At 38.9% G+C, this 22,813-nt stretch overlaps 1 protein-coding gene across 3 annotated transcripts in view; it reads right to left on the minus strand.

Annotated features, from left to right (window-relative positions):
- CADM2 (cell adhesion molecule 2) overlaps positions 1 to 22,813 on the minus strand; it is a 1,080,208-nt gene that overhangs the window by 64,484 nt on the left and 992,911 nt on the right. For all 3 annotated transcript variants that reach the window (XM_032096903.1, XM_032096885.1, XM_032096894.1), the window contains one exon: positions 3,760 to 3,938. In XM_032096903.1, coding sequence (XP_031952794.1) covers positions 3,760 to 3,938 — 179 coding nt within the window. The remainder of the gene's footprint in view (positions 1 to 3,759; positions 3,939 to 22,813) is intronic.

Consider the following 22,813-nt stretch of genomic DNA (forward strand, 5'->3'; position numbering starts at 1 on the left):
AAGGAAAGCTGTGAATCATGTTGCACTTCTCTGCCTCTGCAGAGGATGCCTTCCACTGATGTCCACTGTTTTCTCACACAAGCTCGTGTGGGAAATCTGGCATGTACCTTGTCTTAGAAACCTGATATTCAAGGTAAGAAGCGATGTGATAAATGAGCTCTAACAAAGGAGTAGGAGAAAAAATTACATCAACATGTTAAGCACAGGAGAAAAAATGAGAGAAATCAAAGGATGCTTCCAGATATATTTAGGAAGATAAAAAATACATCCTCTATTAAATAGAAGGATGCATGTCAGCAAATGATAAAAAGTAGGTTTTCTAGCCCACAGAGAGAGAGAAAAAATATTGTATAATTTTAGGAGGATTATGTTTCACTAGAGACATTAATGAATGCAAAGAGCTAAAGTAGGGGTAAGGCTGCTTAAATTTATCTATACAACTGATTGTGCCATACTTGATAAAATAATTGTCAGTCTCCTCTTACTTAAAATAAACCTAACAACTCTGAACCCCAGTGTCATAGGTTAGCAAGCATAGTCCCGGAAGGGACGTCCTTGCTAAGGGGTGCTTACAGTTTCCTCTGGGAACTGATAGAACCTATCAGCTGGCCAGTTTGAATATGGACAATTCTCTAAGCCACTTAAAGTTGTGATCACCTCTGTGATCCACATTTAAGAATAGGCAAACTCCCCCTCCAAGCTCTCTCTCGTTTCCGGCGCTGGCACAGGTGGCTGCGGGCCCCGAGTGGGGGCCAGCGGGCCCAGCCAGGCCCTGCTTGGGCCAGGCCGGGCCGGGCCACGGCCATCCTGGAGCCATGGACCTGTTCCAGCCATGGAACCCCCCCCACTGCCTTGCCGTGGGCAGCCGGAGCGGCTCGGCTCTCCCCCCTCTCCACTGCGATAAGAAAAATTCAACATTCCAGCTGCAAAGCTGCAAGGCCGAGGTGAGAGTAACCCTTTTATTGCTGTGAAGAGCTGAAAACCTGAGGGAAGAGAGAGAGGAGATGCTTAAAGCTGAAATTCTGTTGTGAAGCTATGATATATCAGAGTATCCCGTTGTAATTTCACGAAGATATGGGGGGTGGAGTGTTCAGCTCGTAAGCAAAAGCACCTGCGCTGAGATAGGCAGATGCTGACGCAGCTGTAATTTCATGAGAAGTTTGGACAGGGAGAGATGAACCAGATGAGGACTTTTGCTCCAAACGGGAAAGGAGAAAACCTCAGTCCGTAGAGATGAACCAGATGAGGACTTTTGCTCCAAATGGGAAAGGAGAAAACCTCAGTTCCTAGAGATGCTCCCAGAGATAGTCCTAAAGATGAAGATGATGAAGACCCTTTGCTCCCAGGGAAGGAGAAGGGCCTCTGTTTTTGTTTCTGAACGGCTCAACCTTAAAATTGTACCCCAAAAAACTTCAAGAGTGGACCCTCGAAAGCAGTTGCGGGAAAAGCTGCAAGTCGGGGGAAAGGACTCACACGCAGGCAGAGAGACTCCTCTTCCTAAATGGACTGAACAATATTTGGAAGTGGGCGGCTGTCTCGTTGTGATAATGTTTTCATAGCATGAGCAAGAAGAGACTTCTCTTTCTAAATGGACTGAACAAGGTTATTATGGAAGTGGTAAACAGACTGAACATCTAAAGGGTTGTCTTTTCACATTGTCAGTGGGAGAAGGGAGGAAGGTGGGGGGAGGAGGAGAGTTCTGAAGGTGGTATAATTTTTTTTTCCTCTCTTAGGTCTGTTAATAAACTTCTTTATATTCTTTCAAGTTTGGTGCCTGTTTTGCATTTCTCCTAATTCTTATCTCACAGCAGATAAACAGTAATGAGTATTTTGGACCAAACCACTACACCCAGTAAGCTGTTAAGTACTAAACATCATCTCATGCTCTGTCACATAACTCTGATTGTTTCAGAAACCTCGGAAGCACCTGACATTTACCTTCTCTAGTTCCACCGCTGGAATCGCAGAAATGCAATTAGGAAAACTCGGGTACTCATAACAGGAAAGGTCAGCAATGAGCAAGCTAAACCTGATAACACGCCTAATGTGCTGCCAAACATAACAGAATACCTCCCTGATAATGAATGATTTTACAGACTGCCAGGAAGTTGATGCAAGATAATCAGATCAACAGGGGACACGCCACTGTGTGAAAGTGGAAATGGTGAAATATTCTTTGATAGAGTTCTACTGCAGAGTCACTGCTGGTGGAAAAAAATCCGCCGTTATAAAAGGCCATCTTTTTGGAAACAAGCACATAAATAAATTGGGCAGAAAACACAAATGACAGAAGTTTCAACATATGGTAAGTGCAGAAGCCGTTACCTCATCAAAGGCAGAGCACTTTGTGCCTGCAGCCAACAACCAACACACCACCACCTCTGGGATGCAAAAGACAGTTTTCCTTTTCCTCTTCTTTTAGCAGCCAATGTAAGTAGAGGTTAGAGGGTTTAGTTTTTCTGTTTGTCTTTAACACAGAAATACTCACGCAGCTGTACAGGCTCTGTGTTCCTCATGCAAAGATCTCCTCCTTATTTCTGTCACTAATCCTACATAAACTAATGGTGAACTTTGAGAAAAATGAAAAGTAACCTAAGTGTTTCTTTTCATAAATGACATTTCATCAACAGTGCCAATAAATATCTCATTACTGAAAGCAGCACTTACTAGAATTTTTATGCCAAATACCCAGAGGCAGGTTAAACCTGTAGTGAAAAATGTTTGATACCTTACAACCATGAAGGAAATGTATACTTGTTGTAACCAAGTTTAGCATGAGCAAATAAAATCTATGTAATTCTCTTGTCCATTTAAAGACTACAATTTGCATTAGATTTTTTCATTTTATTTTGTCATACTTACAAGAAATTGCATTAAAAAAAGAGGTAAAAAAGTACTATAATGAACTACAGTGGAGCTTCTGCCTCTATATTCTCTTATATTAAAATTCAAATTATGGAAATCATAACCTTCCAGGAATTACCTGTGATAAGAGAACATCATGTTTTGAGACTCCTAGAATCCAAATTGCAAGGCTGTATTAAAGGCAAATGCTAATTTTACAGTATAGTCTCCCCTATAGCTGAGTTATGGCAATCTATTTCATGATCGGTGTAGAAGACAGATATTCTTTTCACATGACATATATTGTTGCCTAATTTATTAGGGGGTGAAAAAAAATCAAGTGTAATTTCACGTGAATCTTCCTATTTTTCCGTTTTATTGGAAGTAATATAATACATTTAGGACATGACACAGTTTTGAGGTCAGACTTTAATGACGTGCCAGGTGATATCAGCTAACTTGTATGAGCTGAATTTTCTCAGTGGCAGGTTGTAACTTGTGTGAAGTATCCGATGTCCTGTCTTTGGTGGTCTATAAAAGCTAAGCAGAAAACCTCAAGCACACATCCGTCTGATATTTCTCTTCATATATCCTTCTGTAACCAGCTTTATCTGAACAGCTGCGCCTGAGGCAAGTATTTATGAAACAGTACCCACACACTGCAAAACATTTTTACAGGTGCTTGCTTAGCAAAAAGTTCACAGCATGAGTGAATATATTTTGTTTAAACTGTAAGAAGAGAGGCGTGCCAATAAAGGAAAGACAACACACTCCCCACAGCTAGACAATAGCATCAATAAAAGTGCAATTACACTTCCAACTCTTTCTTGCTATTCTTTCCATAATGACCATAAGCAATTGTATCAGCTGGAAATGTTAAATATGCATAGCATGCACTAAGGAGAGCACACTCACCATGTACTATCAGGACATATTCTGTGCTGTTTCGGCCAATGGGATTTTTTGCTTCACATCGGTATGTGCCATTGTCTGTTTTGTTTAGGAAGCTGATGCTTAAAACCCTGCCATTGACAACCATTCTCTCTGGATCTGGTAGTTCTCCACCATCCTTTGTCCACAGTACGGGTTCTGGCCTGTTGGATCAAAGCAAGGCATTTATTTAGACACATGGAACACGTACATCAGAAGTAGCAGCACCAGAAACTTATGAATAGTCACCTACCACCAAAGAATACTTGAATTACTGGATCTAATGAACTGTCACTATTACAACCTTACCATCCTGGATGCGCACTGCTAGAGAAAGTGAAAGAACAAGAAGAGAAATAAGAAAGAAGAGAAATAAAAAAGGAAGCAGAACGGTACTGCAACAGGCCAAAATCTTTCCTAAATAAAATACAGTTCTCATGAGGTTTCAGGGCCCACAGATGCTTGGCTAGGTAAGAGCAAACAGGATGATGTGGGTGTAAGTGGTTTGTAAATGGATTCTCAAATTACTTAGGCCATTCACATTCATGAGTGAACTTGAATGCACTGAGTATTTTTCCTGAACCAGGCATATCAGTCCCCAAGTAGCACATGTTACACACAGCCTAAACTTGTTTCTGTTGCTGTGCTGTGTCACAGCACATCCCTTTTCCCACCTTTTCTTCATCCTTCCCTTAAATAATTCCTTGTTTCACATGTTACCACAAGTAATGTAAGATTTAACTTGAAATCCTGGATATTCTTCTCTTGTGAAACCTTTCGTCTTGTGCCTGATGCACTCACATCAAACAGACCAAAGGCAATGCCCTGGCAGCAATAACCCCCTAGGCAAGGTAAGGGCACCACAGAGAAGGGGACTGGCAGTCCTGCAGGTTCACATACACCTTCCCACTGGCAAGGGATACCTAACTCTGTCCTAGAGACTCTCAAGAAGCTCCACAGTCCCTGAGATCTGCCTAACAGACAGCAGGATGTATTTATTACTGGCATGCAGCCTCTACTTACATGTAACAAGATATATTTTCAAATTTACATGAGGGAAATCACCAAAAAGACAGGCCCATAACTGGGAATGAAAGGTTGGTTTACTGAATCTTGTCTGTGTCACAAGCAAACAGAGCATCTCAGGGCCTTTTACACCAGTCACTTCAGCAGGATATTCACAGCCTGGGGATTCAATGCTACCTTGCTTGTAGCTGGTAGCTCTGTGCAGTATTAGCCCACATATCAATCTCTATCCAAACCTGCATGTGTATGACTCAGTAATAAACCAAAATATAATACACAAAAATTAGCAGTTGCTGGATTAGTCACTAGTCTTACTCAAGAAACACTTAATTTGACTAATTTGAAGCAGGTGTTTAAAGCCTATTAGATATAATAAGTGCTAAGAAAAAGAATTAAACCTAAATACTTAAGGAGAAACATTTAGCCAAAATGTGGCCTCAGAAACAGAAAAGTAGTTCTAATGGCTGCAGTGACATGATTTCCACTTGAGTGAGGCAAGACATGTAAATAAAGGGATTTTTTCTGAAATGCACTTACTTCTATAAAATTCATATTAGTCTTTAAAGAAAAAAAACCTGTACTTACATTTATTTTGAAATATAACAGATCTACACACATTTTAGTAATTGTTAAAGTGTTGCTGAACTTATTACTTAGACTGGCTATTCTCTGAAGTTTTGATTTTTTTTGAGAAAAATCATCTGCCCAGAGAATAAAAGCAAGGATTAAGAACTGATGGTGTGATGGGCCTTATTTATACCTTACCATAAATATGTCTTAATACTCTTCCTAAGTGCACTTTCATGAACTGGTAACTAAATACATGAGATACACAATGTACACACTTCCTTTTTGCTTAATGCAAGCAGGGAACCCAGATGTCCTTGCTGGTGCAGAAACATTGCCCTACAGAGTTCACAGCATTAAGGTGTGATTTGCTGTGATATGTTAAGGTGGATTTGTTCAATTTTCCGGCCAACTCCGCATTGTTTCCCATTTACCAGCTCACCGTGGATCTCTAATCCCAGGAGTGGGGACTCTGAAACACTTCTGCTACAATGTGCACCATTACCTGCATAAATGGCGTGTTAAAGCAACTTCTGTGCAGCGGTAATTTATGGAACTTAGGTTTTAAATTGAAACTAGATGGCATGTCCTAGGGGAAAACCTATAGGATAACAAATAAGTATGAAATGGAACTGCAGATATAAATTATTCAGGGAGCTCTGTCACATTGTAATACATCAACTCTAGTCTTATACAGAGCACTTAGCCATCGTTGCAAAACAATGGGAGGCACAAAAGCCAGGGCTTAGAGAGAGGCAGATCTGCATTCTCTGGGTGTTGGGGAGGCTACTGATCAGCAGTGAATATTCAGCCATCTCGTGCTGTATTTGTGGCAGCAGCAGAGCAATTCCTGGGCAGCAGGCCCATAGTCAACACATCCTGGTGGCCGGGCACCGCTCTCCCTCCACCTCACCGCTCCCGGGCACGGTGGTGCCTAAAGCAGCAATTCTGTCACAGCCACAGAAGTAAATTCTGCCTGCACTGCTGGCAAGCTTTGAGACACTTGGTCTAAAAAATTCACTGGTTAGGCAGAAGTGAGCTAAGAACAGGAGACGTGCTTGTGCACCCAGGTCATCACGCTGCTGTGGTCAGCAACAGCAGGATGGCTGTTCAAGGGAAGCACAGGAGTACATCCATTTTCTGCTGTCCACTCCTCCTGCACTCTGCCAGCAACCACAGCGCTTCTGTCAGGGGTGCTGCAGGCCACACCTCTTGTTCTCTTTTGTATCTACTCATTATTTAGAACTGTTGCCTATGAATGTCTCTAATATCTTTTGGAATCTGCTTATAGTATCTGTCAACTCGACCTCCTGTAGCAATGAATTCTGGAAGTTTCCTACCTGCCCTGCAAAATGGTATTTACTTTTACACTGATCTCCTAGAACTGGCAACGAATATTGCAGGACATGGTAAGTAACACTCCTTCATATTATATTCTTCTAAGATATAACAGCCTTGTACTTAGCAGGCCTCTCTCTCCCCCTTTTTCTCTGTTTGTTAGAATTTGATACCTTCTGAGATTATCAGCAGGGAAAAAACTACACAAAAAAAAGGGCAAAGGAATCTTAACTTTAGAGCACATTGGCTATTCTTTCATAATTGCCTTAGTACTTTCATTGTCCAAAGCTGCAACACTGAAAGAAGCTTTCCTTCTCTGTCACAAGGCACAGGCAAGTGGGAATTCCCCACAGTTTGTCCTATTGAAACCTGTCCACAGGTGCAGGTCCAGACAGCAATCTTGCTCAACATTTTGAAAGGGACACTTAGGTTTTACATGCTAAAACACCCGGCAAATATGTACACTCCTAATACTGGACATGTTTCTCTACTGCATACATCTTTAACATTGCAGAATTTCAGCTTTTATTTTTTTAATATTAGTGAGTTGCCATAATGCTGTCAATTCCTATGTGAACTGGAACACACAGAGATGTTTGTACAAACAGTACCTTCCATTTGTGCTTACTTTAGGTTGAATCACACTTATCAGTTTAATACCCTTTTTTTTTTTTTTTTTTCCAGAAAATCTTGAAAATATCTTCCTAGGGACACAAGAGCCATAAAGTCAGCATGAGGACTATGGCCAGGAATGCCACTGCATGCTGCCATCTTCACACATCTCATGGCACTGCCAAGCTCACTGACCTGCTCTGTCCTTACAGGAGCACACAGCCTACTAAGTGCCAATGCATTAACACAAAAAACAAGTCTGTCCTCCCTTTCTTGCTGTATTGGATTAGAGGTGCTTTTCTACATCCACAGTTAAACCCTCCCATGTGGATGTGGTTAAGTGGAAATGAGCTGTGCTACCACTGAGAACCTGGCTTTGGGTTGAAGGAGGTAGCAGAGCTGAAGCACCCAGATGCTGTTTTCTTCCCAAAAACTCAGCTCTGCTTCTGGCTTACTTATTCTGATTTTCTCCCACTGTGGCATTTTTTAAAATAAAACCAAACAAATTAAGCATGCTGTAGTGAAGTAATACCTCCAAAGACACAGCTCAGCTGTGACAAGCCATGGTATTTCTTGGGCTGGTATGTCTTGCTTCTACTGATTTTTGATGTTGAATTCAGCTGCTTATTGGTGGCATTATCAGAACCATATTAAACTGAAAGAAGCCAGAGATACTAAACACAGGCTTTATGAACAATGACTTCTCTGCCTGCCCCCCAAGAAATCTGAAATCCAGACTTTCTTTGATGAACTGTTAAGTGGGCTTAGGTTTTGTTATAATTTATGTTTAATCCTAACAAAAAAGCCCATAAACACTCAGTTAAAGCCTTAGAAAAGGGAACTGGTTTTTAGTACAAAAACCTGAATTTGTTAACTGTCTTCATGTTAGCCTCAAAACCTGACATAAAACCAAAAAAATTTGCTATTCTTTTCCAGCCAGAACGAAGTGGGATTGAAATGAAGGCATAAAATACTGGTGTGAAGTTCCACAATACTTCAGGTTTTATATTGTGGTATTTTTCTTACAAGTAACTGAACAAAGAAATGGTAAATAAAGGAAAACTATTTTCTAGTCTTGAGAGTAGAAAACCTCTTCTTCCAAAATAAGTCAGGGAGAAAGGTAAGGGCAAACTGAAATATGTTGGAAAAAAAAAATTAAAAACCACATGTTTGATTAGAAAAGAACACTTAGGCACTGCCTCAGCTTTTCAACAAGTGTTTACATAACATGAAAGTCAACAGTTATATTTGTCTACATCAATATATTTCCTTTTAGCCCAGGGCTTTGAAATTACACAGGAGTATTTTAAGACAAGTTTCTTAATTTTCCATCCCTTTCTCCATCCTTAACCAAAGGCCAATGATGTTCAGTGCTTCCTTATAATCCTCCTCTCTAGTGATATCTTTATATTTAACTATAATAGTTAACTTACCCTTCATTTAAAAATTATACATGTATTTATTGTATTATGTTTTCTTTTTGAACAAAGGGAATTTAAGCAATGCAATCCATTTCCACTTGAAACCTCTTGGTTCTATTCATTTTTGTTGCCCTTTTCTAATTTTTGTGTACAGAAAGGTCATGTAAAAACCGTTCTTCACTGAGTCCTTAGTAAACAACACTTGGACAACTTCCTGACCCATGATAATAGCACAGAATAACCTTTTCAGTTCCATAGGATCACACTCAGCAAAACCCCTGACCAACCAAAACAACAACAAAAAAACCCCCATGCCATCTTTTTTGCATGTTCAGTCTCACTGAGGATATTAGCATCCAACTGGGTATCTAAGCATCCTGTCAAAATTGTGTAGCCAATGTGGGTAAAAATAAAGATGGAAGAAAAAGAATTTGAGGAACACTAACAAGGTAAGTAAATTCATTACTTTGAGTAGGGCCCTCTCGAACAACATCTTTTACTTCTCCAAACAGTGAGAAGTATTCTCTGAAGTCCATAAAAATGTAATCTAGTGGATATGTTCAAATGAGTAATGGAAAAGGTATCACAAGATTTATCAGTGTTTCCTGCTGAAAACCTGGTGCAATGTTAGAAGTCATCTAAGGGAATGATTGCTTCATTAATTTGAAAGTTATAGTTTCTCTGTATCAAGAAACTGGATTTTTAGCTTTGTCAGCTAATCATCAACTTGGAAGTCTGAACTCTGGGGGAACCTCTTGTTTATATAAAGTCTCAGTCTGAGGAGTCATATTGGGATGAGCTGGTTTGGGAGCATTCCATCTATCAAAAACATCAATATCCACAGTCTCTAGCCTTTCACAAAAGGCTTGGATAGATGGATTTTATTTTATAAGACAAGAACTCTCCGTGATTTTCTAGTTTTGCAAAACCTGAGTAACCTTCACAGAGTGCTTTTGTCCCCAGAAGAATTATAAAGAATATCTAAAGTACCTTTCACAAAGTTCTCTTATTTTTTCAGGAAGAAGCTTTGAACATCTGAATTGACTATTATTATATTTGCCTCTACTTTTCTCTTTTAAGCATCTCAGCAGACATAATGTAGCCTAAAAATATTTATAATATCCTATACCAATGCTTTTTAAATGGTTAAAAACTAAATTTCCAAAAAATGTTGAAAAAATGAGGTGGTAACTAAATATAGACTTCAAGCTCTTATATCAAAAATTTGACAAGAATTTACAGCTATAAAGACAACAGGAACAACAAGATGCATTGAGGACAGCTGCCGTGTATTATGTCTTTGAAAAAGGTGCTTAAATAATAAAGAGGTGAAAAGAATCTCACATGGAGTTAGTATTCACCATTTACAGGGGAAAAAAAGAATACGAAAAATTGAAAAAAATAAAAAGGTATCAGAAAAGGAAAGCAAACAACCAAACCAAACAAACAAAAAACCCAAACACCCTTCATTCCTTACCTCTGTCCTAGACAGATAAAGCATTTTCTTTGTTCATCACAACTAAGGTTCCAGACCTCCCTGCCTGTAACTTGCTTTGGATAAATCAGGCAGTCCTCTCACCCTCGCTGGATTACAGGTGCTAACCAGGCTGATATGATAGACTAAATTTGCAGCTGAAAGTCCTTATCCCTCAGCAGACTGTGACAGCAACTGATTAAAGTGAATCAAGAGTCTTTTCAAAGTAAAGATACTTATTCTTCTATCCAAAGATACAGTGTATATCTTGTTACAGGGTAAGAGAGTAATTTTTCATATTCATATTTCCCCCTATCTACACTCTAGTATTTCATTGCAACTGCTATTAAAGTTCCTTTCAGGTTAAAAAACTTTGCCTATGAGAAGTTGACTGTTCTGTTTCTGCCATAATTATCTTTTTCTTTTTTTGTATTTCCTCTTATCAGGCTGATAATCCATTTCCTTTTATCCTTTAGCACCTTTAAAAACTAGGACACCCTTTGACCTAAGGCTTTCAACCTTTAACTCAACTGTGCGATGCTGCTGCTCTCTGTCTGGAGAGATTTTCCCAATTGATCCCAAGGCCATTATAACTGCAAATTCTTTGAAACTGCTTACTTCTAGTTTTTCCCTTTGTGAGTATCATGTACCCCCTCCCCCCCAAAAAAACCCCATTTCCTTTGTTAGTAATTTTCAAGAAGGCAAGGCAATATCAGACTAATATTCTGAAAAGTGCCTAATCCATACATATATGTGTGTATATATATATATTTGTGAAGCTTCTTACCTAATTCCAGTATTATTCACAATCTTCTCAGAGAAGTATAAAAACCCTGCTGTGAATAACATTTTGGAGAATGGCTTTCTCATAGTCATGAGACAGATCAACAAGAGAACTTATGTGAAATCAGAAGACAACTTATCGGTGAATTGCATCAGAAATATCCCTTGTATTCTGCTACTGTAAGCAGCAGGGAGGCTAGAAATGGACAAAAAGATTGTCTAAAAAAAAAAAAACAAACAAAGGAAACCAAACAAAAGTTTGTGAGGAAGATGCCATAGGGAGTAGTTGCCATTCTGTAACCTGTCCTCCCGGTATCCCATTTCACACAAATCTCTCCCACATTCTTCATATGCTACACCTGCTTTCAAACTTCTGGTGCCTCATTTCATCCCCCCTCCATTTTCTTTTGCTTTCTCTGAATCTGACCAACTTCCCAAACAACAGACTGGGAATTTCTACTCCTTTATTACTTCTTGAGACATTTCTGCACCAGGCAGGCAACTATATCCATGAAAGGCAAAACTTTCTGAACTTGAATTCATTTAAGCCTCCCATCAGTTATGAATCTAGAAGCAAAAAATAGAGGATGGAGAAAGAGGTTGCCATAAATCCAAATTTTCAAGGCCAGGCCTCCACTTGGGAGCAAATAGGACTGAAGATAAAGAAGACAGGTAAACCTCTTTTAAATACACCATCAGGTCAGGGAATAGGCACTGACTTAATTTTTTTTTTCGCAATAAAGCTGGAAAAGACCTGGATATTTTAATGCATTTTTAGTAGTTCAAATCAAAATGCCAAGTATTTTATAACACTTTGAGTAGCCAGTTAATAACCACACTTTTTTATATGTATTTTAAAGTCTGAGGCTCAAAACGTCTTAAGTTCAGAGGAAACACTGTAACCTCTACAGTTTACGAACAGCTTTAATAAGAAGCCTGCTTTAAAACCTTGTCTTTAAAAAACAATGGTATGTATGGCTACACTGTTCATTTTATGTTGCCAGTTTATAAATAATTTATATTTCTTTTAAATTTTAACCAGGAAAAAAGAAAAGTCCTCTACAGAAGTACAACATGTCTTTCAAAAAAATTCCTGAGGCTAAAAAGGCAGAAGGAGAGGTGCAAGCCAGCACAGCAGCAGGAAAGACCAAAAAAAAAAAAAAAAGCAAAAAACCAACCAACCAAAAAAACCCAAACCACATTAAACTATCTTATGTCATAAATCCTGCCTCACTTGCTGGGGAGCAAAGGCCTTGCGGGAGTGATGGCCACTGTGAGCTAACAGGCAATGGCTCAAGGACAAAGCAGCAGGTAACACTTCACAGGAAACATCTGCAGGTTGGGCTGCACGCAGCCACAGATTAGATAAGGTGTTTTCCAATTCCCATAAAGTAGCAAAGACGCTGCTTTTGTATCAGAATTCTTGTACTGAAGGCCTGATATGGCCAGATTGCACAATGCTGCACCTGTTCAGGTGGGTGCACAATGTACTATCTGCTGTGCAGCCATTCAGCAGCTCTCACAGGCAATGGATAAGATACACCTAATGACACATCAGTAATTAAGGACAAGTGACAGCCTTGGTTTTAGGAGCTTGTGCAAGAAAGCAAGGGGACAGAGACCTCTAGAAGGTGCATCTCTCTTACTGCTGCAGTAGGGGAAGGCGGGCTCCATGAAGCTGCCCCCTAATCTGGAGAATGGAAATCCAGCAGAGCCCAGACCCACACTGACAGCCAGGCAGTCTCACACAGGGAAAGAAGGGAGGTCCACTCACAGAAAAACAGTGATGCCCTGAAAGCTTCGTTAAAATTCTGGAGCTGAAAGTACTTTGGATCAGCACTGGAGCACGTCGGTAATACACGCCCTTCCCCTGTTCTGCCTGGGATTGGTGCCATATATTGATGTGCAAATTACAAAGACAAATCCTTTTCCTTTCAGTCTCATAAGCTAAGACCTACACTCTCAGATAAGAGTAGGGAAGGGAAGAGAGGAGAAACTATATACAGATAAGTGAATATACAGAATAATTGTCACACCTTCCTTAAATATTTTATCGCTGTTCCTAAAGGCTTTTTCTTTCCTGTCAGAGTACAGCTGAAATGATAAATGGCATGTAACAATTTTATTCACATGAAAAATTGTTGATTAAATATTGAAATCTTAATGGCCTGGTTTCACTATAATTCTAGCTCTATATGTTTCTAATTATGTAGTCAGCATTCAAACAGCTAAATCTTTGGGCTTGTCATGCTGCTGTTTACACCTTGTTGATTCCTTCTTAACCTTTAACAGCTATTGAGAAATTAGTAGATTATTCTTTTTCATCAGTTGTAAGTAAAGCATGACTATAAGAACAAAGGGTGATGGAAACCGCCGTGGATTAAATGGACAATATCTGAGAAAAAATGTATTTCAAAGACATGCAAATGGCAGCAGTATTAGGATAATATGGTGCTCAAGTGGATGCATCAGAATGGCTGCTGAAAATTACCAGGATTAACCAGGAACTATGTTCTTAATGTTAATGAAGTACTGCTGGGGATAGGAAAGCTGCAGCAAAGCATAATGATGGGATGTGCACACCTTAGTTACTATGCATGTGTCATAGAACAGAGGAAAATAACATCTTCTCATCTGGCACATCCTCAGACCTGTTTATAACACCGTGTCCCTTCACACCAGTTTGCAAGCATCCTGCATCCCCAGCCAGGGGAGCAGGCACAGGGGAAAATACTGATGCATCGGAAATAACAGAGAAAAAACAGCAGAAGGAGCTTCAGCACCACTAATGTTAAATGCTTTACATTTTCATATTACAGGATTGAGAAAGGTACATTTTCTTAAGCTAGCCTGGTTTACATAGGTTATGCTGAAGTGCCACATAGAGATAATGGTGAGGACTGCAATAAACAAGAAGCAGGCAGTAACTGCTGCCACACCGCGTCTTCAGTTCCTTTTTCTCTTTTTCCTTAACCAGCATTATGTCTGTTGGTCATATCCTCAATGCCAGTTGAGGTCTGAAGGGTATATCATGGAATTAATGAGCAAATATTATTAGGAGATTTTTTTCCCCTTTGACAAGTCCTTATTTTCAACTGCTTAGATATTTCAGGCTGCCACACTGACAGATGTTCACATGCCTAATTTGCACTGTTTTGAATTTTGCCTTCGCTGTGTCCCAACATTCACAAGAAACTTTGTCTCTGTTATTACAATAAGCCAAGAAATCCCATCTAAGGAACGCCAGCTGCGTTTTCTGAGTTAAGGTCAAATGCTTGCTGGCATGAGAATCAAAGAGGAAAATGAAGAGTGGCTGATTCATTGCTGCTTTTTCCATTAAGTAAACAGTTGAAAATCTCATCCACAGTTATTTGCTTGTCCAAAATACTACTTGTTTGAAATCATTTGCTGTTGATGTAAGACACAGTCAAGGAGAAGCCTCATTAAACTAAAATTCCTTCCTGCACTTGAGGTGCAGTGGCAACACCCAGAGAGCTGATGAAAGCACCAGTGCTGCATCTTGGATGACAAGCAAGGACTTCAGTACCAACCCTCATTAACCAAGTTATGCAGTTCTTGACTTTCGATGCATGTAAGAACATTGTGAAGTTTGGAAGATGAAGCAAAATATCTTTTTTTTTCACCAGGTAAGAAACCATTAATAACTAGCCATAGCAATGACATTTCTAAGATCTTCTGTTGATCTAAGATCTTCTTAGCAAGTAAATATTTGTTGCTATATACAACAGTTTACAGGACCACCAAAGGAATGAAAATACACCATAAAATTTTTGTACCTCAGTTATTTTTTTTCACCAGCGTCAAAAAAAGCTGATGTTGAAGCACACTGTATTAAATCATAATGAATAATAAAATTTTTTATGCTTTCAAGATAATATATCCTAATAATAATAATACACTGGGAACTTATGATTATTTGTATTTCAGAGCTAAGTTCTATGCCACGGTTTGTGTCAATTTCTTTTGCATCTAATAATAACTTATGAAATGTTAGTACAAAAAAGGGAAAAAGAGACAAACATTATTTACTTAAGAGAAGTTTGCTTTACTTTTCCCAAATGTGTTATTATCTCCAGACAGAGTGGAGTGCTTTAGTTCACACGAACTTCTCTCACACAGAAAATTATTCATTAGTACCTTCACAGTAGTAATTTTAGCACTGTAAAGGAGATACCCTCAAGCTCTCCATGGGATCTAGCTCCATTAGCATCTAGACCCAGCAAGCCACAACAGCCTTTGTTCAGTTCTTAGAAGCACAGGAACAGCTGTACTGAGTCAGACAAAAAGTTCAGCTAGCCCAGTCCCTTATCTCCAACACCAGGGATAAGCAGATGTCTAGGGAACAGGCCAAGCACAGATCTCAGGCATTTCTAATACCAAGCACAGTTTAAAAACACTCTGTAAACCTTAAGGACTTGCCTTTTCATGAACTTAGGCAGTTTTCCCTTGAATTACTGAATTTTCATCATCTGTCATATCCATCGACAACAAGTTCCCCAAGTTTACCAGTCATTTTATGAAAAATCACGTCCTTGCTTTGCAAAAACTGGTTCTTACTTGTTTAACTTACTCTTAAGCACTTCTATTTGTAGAGAGAATGAACCAGCAGTCCTTAGCAACTACCTCTGTACCATTTACAATTTTGGAAGTATCTGTAATGTTTCCCTTCTATACCAAATAGGCCACCACAAGGTGTGTTTGCTATGCCCTTCAAGGATTGTTTACAAAATGTTTATAAAATAGGCTTTTCCCTCTGCGAAAGGAATTCCAACCCCATGAAACTTTGTCTTTATTCAGACGTCTGCTAATTCTAGTCTTTTTTATAAATTTTAGTATTTAAGAAGCTCAGATGTCAGTTCTACAGACATCCATATTCTGGGATGTCTCCTGAAGCTCTGTTGTCCTGAGCTAGCCAGGTGGTTTTAAGCATTAAGTTTCCTGTCACAGCTCATAATCCATCAATCTCATCCTTGAATTCCCTTTGAATGCCAGGGTAAAACCTTCTGGTCCTGCTGACTTTCTACTGCTCCTTTTTCCTGTTTGTTCCACAACCACGTCCGCAGTCCATTTAAATCTTCGTGGTGAGCACCTCAGAAAAGAATCAGTCTGTAATGCACCCAGTTTCCTCTGCCACAGAAAATACGGATGTAGCAAATTAATCTGGCTTCCCTTTAAACCTTGATTCTCAGTTGATCTTAAAAAATGTACTGACAAACTTTGAATTATTTAATAAAAAAAACCCCTTTTATTTTCAAGTTTCTTTTCTAGTTATTCCTTACATACTTTTTTTTTCCCCCTGCTTTTTTGGTGGTTTGGCTTACTGAATTTTTATATTTAATCTGCCAAGATCTAAGAATCTTCTCTTTCCTTTGGAAAACAACTTCAGCTTTTCGAATTATAGCTTCGCCCTCTTCATTACTTTGATTTCTCTTCTGTTTAGCCTCACCAACTACTTCTTCTCAAGGGATTCTGCTAGGTGATATGTATTGACCCTGTGGTTCTAAACTATTTTTTTATTTTTCTAACATAGTCCTCAGGCTGCCTGGAAAGATTTAATTCTCTTAGTTGCCCCTTATAGCTCCTTTTTAACAAGATTCTTCGTTTTTATGTAGCTCCTCTTTTTGATGTTGATTACCATATAATTGCCCAGACTTTGTTTTTTGCCTCTAGGTGTAAATGGCAAGCAAATACTTTTTAAAGAATGAGCTGAATGAAGATGGTGCTGAGAGCTCCTTCAGTCTGTGACTCCCTTTGGAGCATTCTAGAAATTGTGTGTACGAGGTAAAAAGGTAGGCTGGGGATATTTGAGAGGAATAGAAAGTAAAAACAAAACAAAAAACAAACAAAACCCCAACAAACATACAAAACCAACTAAAAATCATAATCAAAAAGCAACAGTAAGTAGAAACACTGATCTGTCTCCCACTTACCTCCCTCCCACCATCCCTCAGAGACACCCATACCCCCTCCTGCTGCTGGGATAACACAGTCCATCTCACCAGTGCTACTTAACCCTTGGTAAATCTTCACAATTTCATCTTAAAAGTGACCAATCCAATGTTCCTAAGCAAGAATAAACTAAAACAATGGGAAGAGGTGATCCAGGTGCAGGAGCAGGGGCTGCCCTGCAGCCCCTGGAGGAGCACACTCTGGAGGAGTGTTCTCCTGTGCAAGACTGCAAATCACAGTCTCAGTCTTTCCTCAGCTCTTAAATAATGGCAGTTTTGAAAGTGGTTTACTGTCATGCTTTAAATAGTATGGATGTGGAAATTTCATTTTTAACCAGCCAAGCTCAGGTCTGAGAAATCTCCAAGATCTTCCTTGCAACAGAAAGTCAAAAACTACCTCAAACAAACAATTAAAAATTTGTTACACTAATAATAAATTAACACAATCTATTATTTCTCTTTTATTATTATTATTATTATCTCTCTCTCTATTTGCTGTCATGCCTGACATATCCTATTTATCTTATAATCTCTGTTTTTTCTGAGGTTATGCTCACCAAAGTGTTAAGCTCCTCTAGAAGGATGGTGTATTACCCTGCTAGCTTACATCACACACAGGTTCTCAGGGTACTCTGCCGCTGTAAATGTGGGGTAGAAATGCAGATATTCAATGGGCTGGTGCTCCCCATGACATTGGGGGTTCCACATAGCATCTGCTGGGCATATTCCAGAATTGTGAAACATAGTAAGTATAACGAGCATGATTTGCGCTGAAGAAGTTCTACTAATGAGTATTTTTGTGTTCTACTGCTAGTGGTTAATTCAAAAACTCTATAATTTTATGTGTAACTGCAGCTAAACACTTGTGTACAGAAAGTGAAATATCTAAAGGCCGAACACCATATCCTCTCCCAAAACTTCTTTCTCATGTTTTAACTTGTAGTCTAGCACTCAGTAAGAATTATCTGCTCTGTATTTCAATTTTATCTATTATTCTATTTCACGGGCCTTTTTTATTTTAGAATGTGTTTCCACCTGAGAGCAAGGAAAAGAATTATTTCAAAAGCCATACACATGCAAAATGGATTTAACGAGCACTAAAAATGCTGTGCACAGTTGTTTTTCATACTGTAGTTTATGCACTTTTATGGGTAAACACTGCAAAAAAAGGGATGCTTAAAAAAGAGGAAAAGCAATTATTGAATTGAACCTATTAGGCAATGTGATCATTTTACAGAACACTAAAGGGGACGTTCTTAAGCACTGCAGGAGGCTTTATTGTAAAGTGTAATTTTCAGACAGCCACTAATGCTCCCACCTGCTTCTTTCTGTGTCACACATTTTATAACACCAATTTCCCTGCACTCTGCAAAATACTGGGGGGGGGGGGAGAAATTACAAAAAAGTGTAGAACGTCCCAGCTGTGAAAAAAAGATACAAGCTCCCAGAAGGACAGGATGTTTAATAAAAACTGAAATTTAAGCCACTGAATATACATGCTCTATCTCAGCAAAAATGTTACCTGCTTTGTAATATGTTATCTACTACATCATGGCATAATTCTACAGTGGAGGTGTAATGTCAATGAAATATTGGTGTAGAAAGTCTCAAGCTGAATATTTGCACAATCCTTTAAAATAATTGGCTTTTTCCTGCAAAGACAAACTACCTATCTGGAAAGTTTCACCAGGCAGAATTTTTCCTAGAATTCATATGACATTCTTCATAAGATTTTAGAACATTTTACTGAAAATGAGCACTCATTAAATATAAAGGATAATAGATGCATACAAAACCAAGGCAGGAGATATTATTAGCATGAACTCCTTCAAAATCATAATAATTTAAAAATTGGTCAACATTTCTCTGAGGTTGACAATAATCACAGGATACAGAGTGATTAACATCAGCTGACATGGGATATATCCCATCAGAGCAAATTAACAGAAGGCTGGGTTTGAGTTAATAATCACCTACTCAAAGAGAATAAGTTCCTTTTGGAGAAATGGAAGCTCACACTTCTCCAAACAGAAAAAGGCATACAGAGAGCCTAAATGGGATAAAGACACAGAGATGAAAAAGCACTGTTTAAAAAAAAAAAAAGACTAAGTAGGAACATTTCAAGAACCTATAACAAGGGTGAAGAGACAGACAGGACAGAGATACCTGCTGTATTTGCAGAAGACAGGCTCTATCTAACTGCTAAACACACCAAATTCAAAGAAAGACAACTTGGAATGGACAGAGAGCAAGACAAAAGACAGGAATAGGAGAGCCTGAGCTATCCTGAGAGCTGTTCCCAGTGACAAGGCATGCAGGGCTGAGAACTGTGAGGAGGGTTTCTTACCTTTCTCCAAGTCTGTATCCACAGATACAATACCCTGTCCTGTACATGTAGGAATTTATTCAAGCATATATTTACAGAACCTTGCCCAAAGCTGTGTGTGACGTGTGTCCCTGGAAACTTCACTGTAAACTCAGAGTGTTCAGAAGGCATAAATCAGATAAAGATATTTCAGTCAATGCTAGATCTGGGATCAAGGCAAAGAACACCAGGGAGGCTCCTGGTTTGTTAAATGCACAGCAGTTTTGTTCAAAATCGTCCACTTTCTGCTAAGACAAAGATCTAAACATAGAGCAGTGGAACTCCTGTAACTAGCTTTGCTTTTTTTTTTCACTTGATTTCTTGATTTCAGTTGTAGGTGGTCCTTTCCAGAGGAACCAGGAAAAAAGACTCTTACAATTCAGGATTTCTTATGCACAAATGTGTATGAAGCTTAAGGGAGAAATACTTTGATACCACATTCATGTTTTGCAAGAGTAATATTTCATCGTGGATACAGAGAAATTTATCCAATTTAACAAATCATTAATATTTATTGATACTGCCTGAGCATCCAGTTCGGGCTGCGGATTCATTCTGCATGGTGATTTATAAACACAGAAACATGGATGCTTTTCCAGATTGATTATGATAATTCATATAGGCAGAATTGATACCAGCATTCCTTTCTAGGCTGCTAGGTATTCATGGCACAAGTCCAGAGAGCAGTGAATAAAACCTATGTAGAAAATGAGATAATTTCATACAGAACCTCCATCTCACCTGCCAGAGAAGCTGGGAAGTGCATCATGTCAAAGCAGGACAGAAAAAATTGTCCATGGACAAAAGGCTGGCCATTAGACTAATGATTCAGAGTCTAAACCTGCCATTAGGATGCCGTTTCAAAGCAATACTGGTAAACTGCTTACGCCAAAACGTTAGCGGCTGAATGTCAAGTGGGTTTCCGCAATTTTCTGCCCTAGATTCTGATTCCACTCTCGAGCACAGGTTTGTAGGCATGCTAAGAACTCACTGCTATGATTTAAACCACGGATGAGCTTTCTCCTGACTGGGATGCTGTGTCACTCCAAATACTCTTGGGAAAATAGGGACTGTGATCAATGTTAGATACATCACCTATTTGTCAATTTTGAACTCAGAAATTTTTCCTGCTTCACTTCCCAGCTGTAAGTTCGAGGCAACTGAATAATCTAATAATTCAAAGGTGTGCTAAAAATAAACATTTAAATATTTGCTAAGTTCTCAGACACTATGGGAAAAAAAGCCCCATATGAACAGTCCAAAGGAACTCCTTTAATTCTCTCTTCTGAGGGCAGGCATCAAATAAGACATACAGATCATTCATAGCTACCATTCATAATTACTGTTCCACTGTAGGAGTCAAGAATCCTCTTCAAAGGTTATATCCTGCCCCAGTTTTTAGGAAGAAAATCATTATGATGTTTCTCATCACACAAACAAAATCAGGAAATCCAAATGTGTCCCTTCTAGTATTTCTCAAAATGCCTTCCTCAGGTTCAGATGTCTTTTGACTTTAATTCAAAGTCTGAACTCAGGTAAGTATTCAGAGGAAGGAGGAGATCCTGCTCTTTTCTTTACAATACCTTTCATCCTTATACCTGTGACAAAATGATTCATGAGATAATTGTTTCTGGAAGTTTTTCAGCTACCAAACATGAAAACTCTGCAGAATTGGCAGGATCTGCAGATGAAGAAGACAGTGTGTGTTGTCTACTTTGACTCTAGCAAGTCTTTGGTGATTGTCTCCAATGACCTTCATTGCACCCAGGCTGAGATGTCACTGTTATCTGGATGTGTGTACCACTCAGTGGGTGAAAAAGCAGCCAGACCATTGATGGAGCTGAAGGAACACTCTACCCAGGGGTTGGTTAAAAGCAGATTTCATCAGGAGTCTATCCTGGGTCCTGTTTAACTCTTTCATGCCAAAGACCTGGCAAAGGTGATGGAATGTGTTCCTTAAGCTGCTGTACTGATACATCTGTCAATGGGTCAACAGGTCTCTCATGGGAGGCAGGGAACTTCAGCAAGGATGTAAAATCCAACACATAAGCTGAGAAGCATTGTGGCTGGGAGTTGTGGCTAACAGCAGGTTTAACTAGAGACAGTTTGAGGCCAGGCTCTGCTGCTTTCCAATGACTGGATACGAGTTCACTCCCTTCACTGTTTTTTCTCTGTCTCACCTAGAGCCCTGTCAGGTCCTTCTCAAATGAATCAGCCACTGTCTGGGTTCCCTGACAGACTAGTGGTGAGTGTTTCTCTGTTACCATTAGTATTTGTTTCCACCAGCCTTTGCAAAATGTTTGTCTCACTCAAGGGAGTCTTCTTTAAATAGATGCTACAAAAGACAAGACATTCTGTGGAGATACCATACACATCGTTTACAATGACTTTATAGCCCAAGCCTGGTTCTTTGGTGTGCACTCATTATTAAAAGGAAACACCTTTTCTTACATTAAAACGTGCTTTTGTCCATACTTTATACTACTCTGTATATATTAGTGTTTGTTATTGATTGTGCTTTTCTCTATAACTTTCATGAGCTCACGAATAATGTGATACTAGGTGAGTTTTCTGAAATAAAAATCTTCCCTATTATCCCAAACAAGGCCAAATATTCACTTTACATTAGTCAACCAACTGTACTATGATTCCCCTGAGCTGCATGGAATGGAAAGGCATTTCTCTAAAGCACACAGGAGACAGCTAACTCTCTCTTTGTTTCCTGTGCCCTAATTATTCCATTACATTTTGACGTCTTTTCTCCTGAAATGACACTGACTTAAAAAACTCACATATTTCATGCATGCTTTGATGAGATTACTGACTAAGGATATTAAATATTGAACCTTTCTTTCATTATGGGTCAGTTTTTGAATTTACTTTTGAGGCACTAGACTATATAGTTAAGACACAACAGTGTATAGAAGTTACAGCTTGCAATAAGAAAACACTGGCTTTTAAAAATTTTTGTAAGCACAGATGACTGTAAATTATCATTTTGTTCTTTACTTTTTAGATTTGTCACAGCTCTCTCATATTTATTTTAAAATACTCAAAATACTGTCAGGCAGTACGACTTCAGAAAAGTCTAGACATTGCATAAAAAGGATGCCTATGATTTCTGAAGTGTAAGTACATTTCCTTCTTTGGAAAATAAACAAAGTTTAGGTAAAACTATATTACTCTAAAAGAATAAATAAATTAAGAAGATTCACCAACACCTTACAGACATATTAGGCAAGCTCATTGATTAAAATGTTACAGACTGACAACTGTCCAGGGATCCAGCCAAAAACACTGGAAGACAAAATACTGCTAAGGATTGAAAACACAAGAGATTCAATTTGGTCTGAAACTACACAACAGTACCTCCAAAAAATTAATGCTGTTGAATAGTGACATCAAGTACAGACTGTCTTGACCTACGCTATGCAGAGAAATGGCTAAATACATTTTTACCTGCACTTGGGAGAAAAAAAAACCC

Source organism: Corvus moneduloides, chromosome 2, assembly GCF_009650955.1.
Source record: "Corvus moneduloides isolate bCorMon1 chromosome 2, bCorMon1.pri, whole genome shotgun sequence".
Taxonomy (NCBI): domain Eukaryota; kingdom Metazoa; phylum Chordata; class Aves; order Passeriformes; family Corvidae; genus Corvus; species Corvus moneduloides.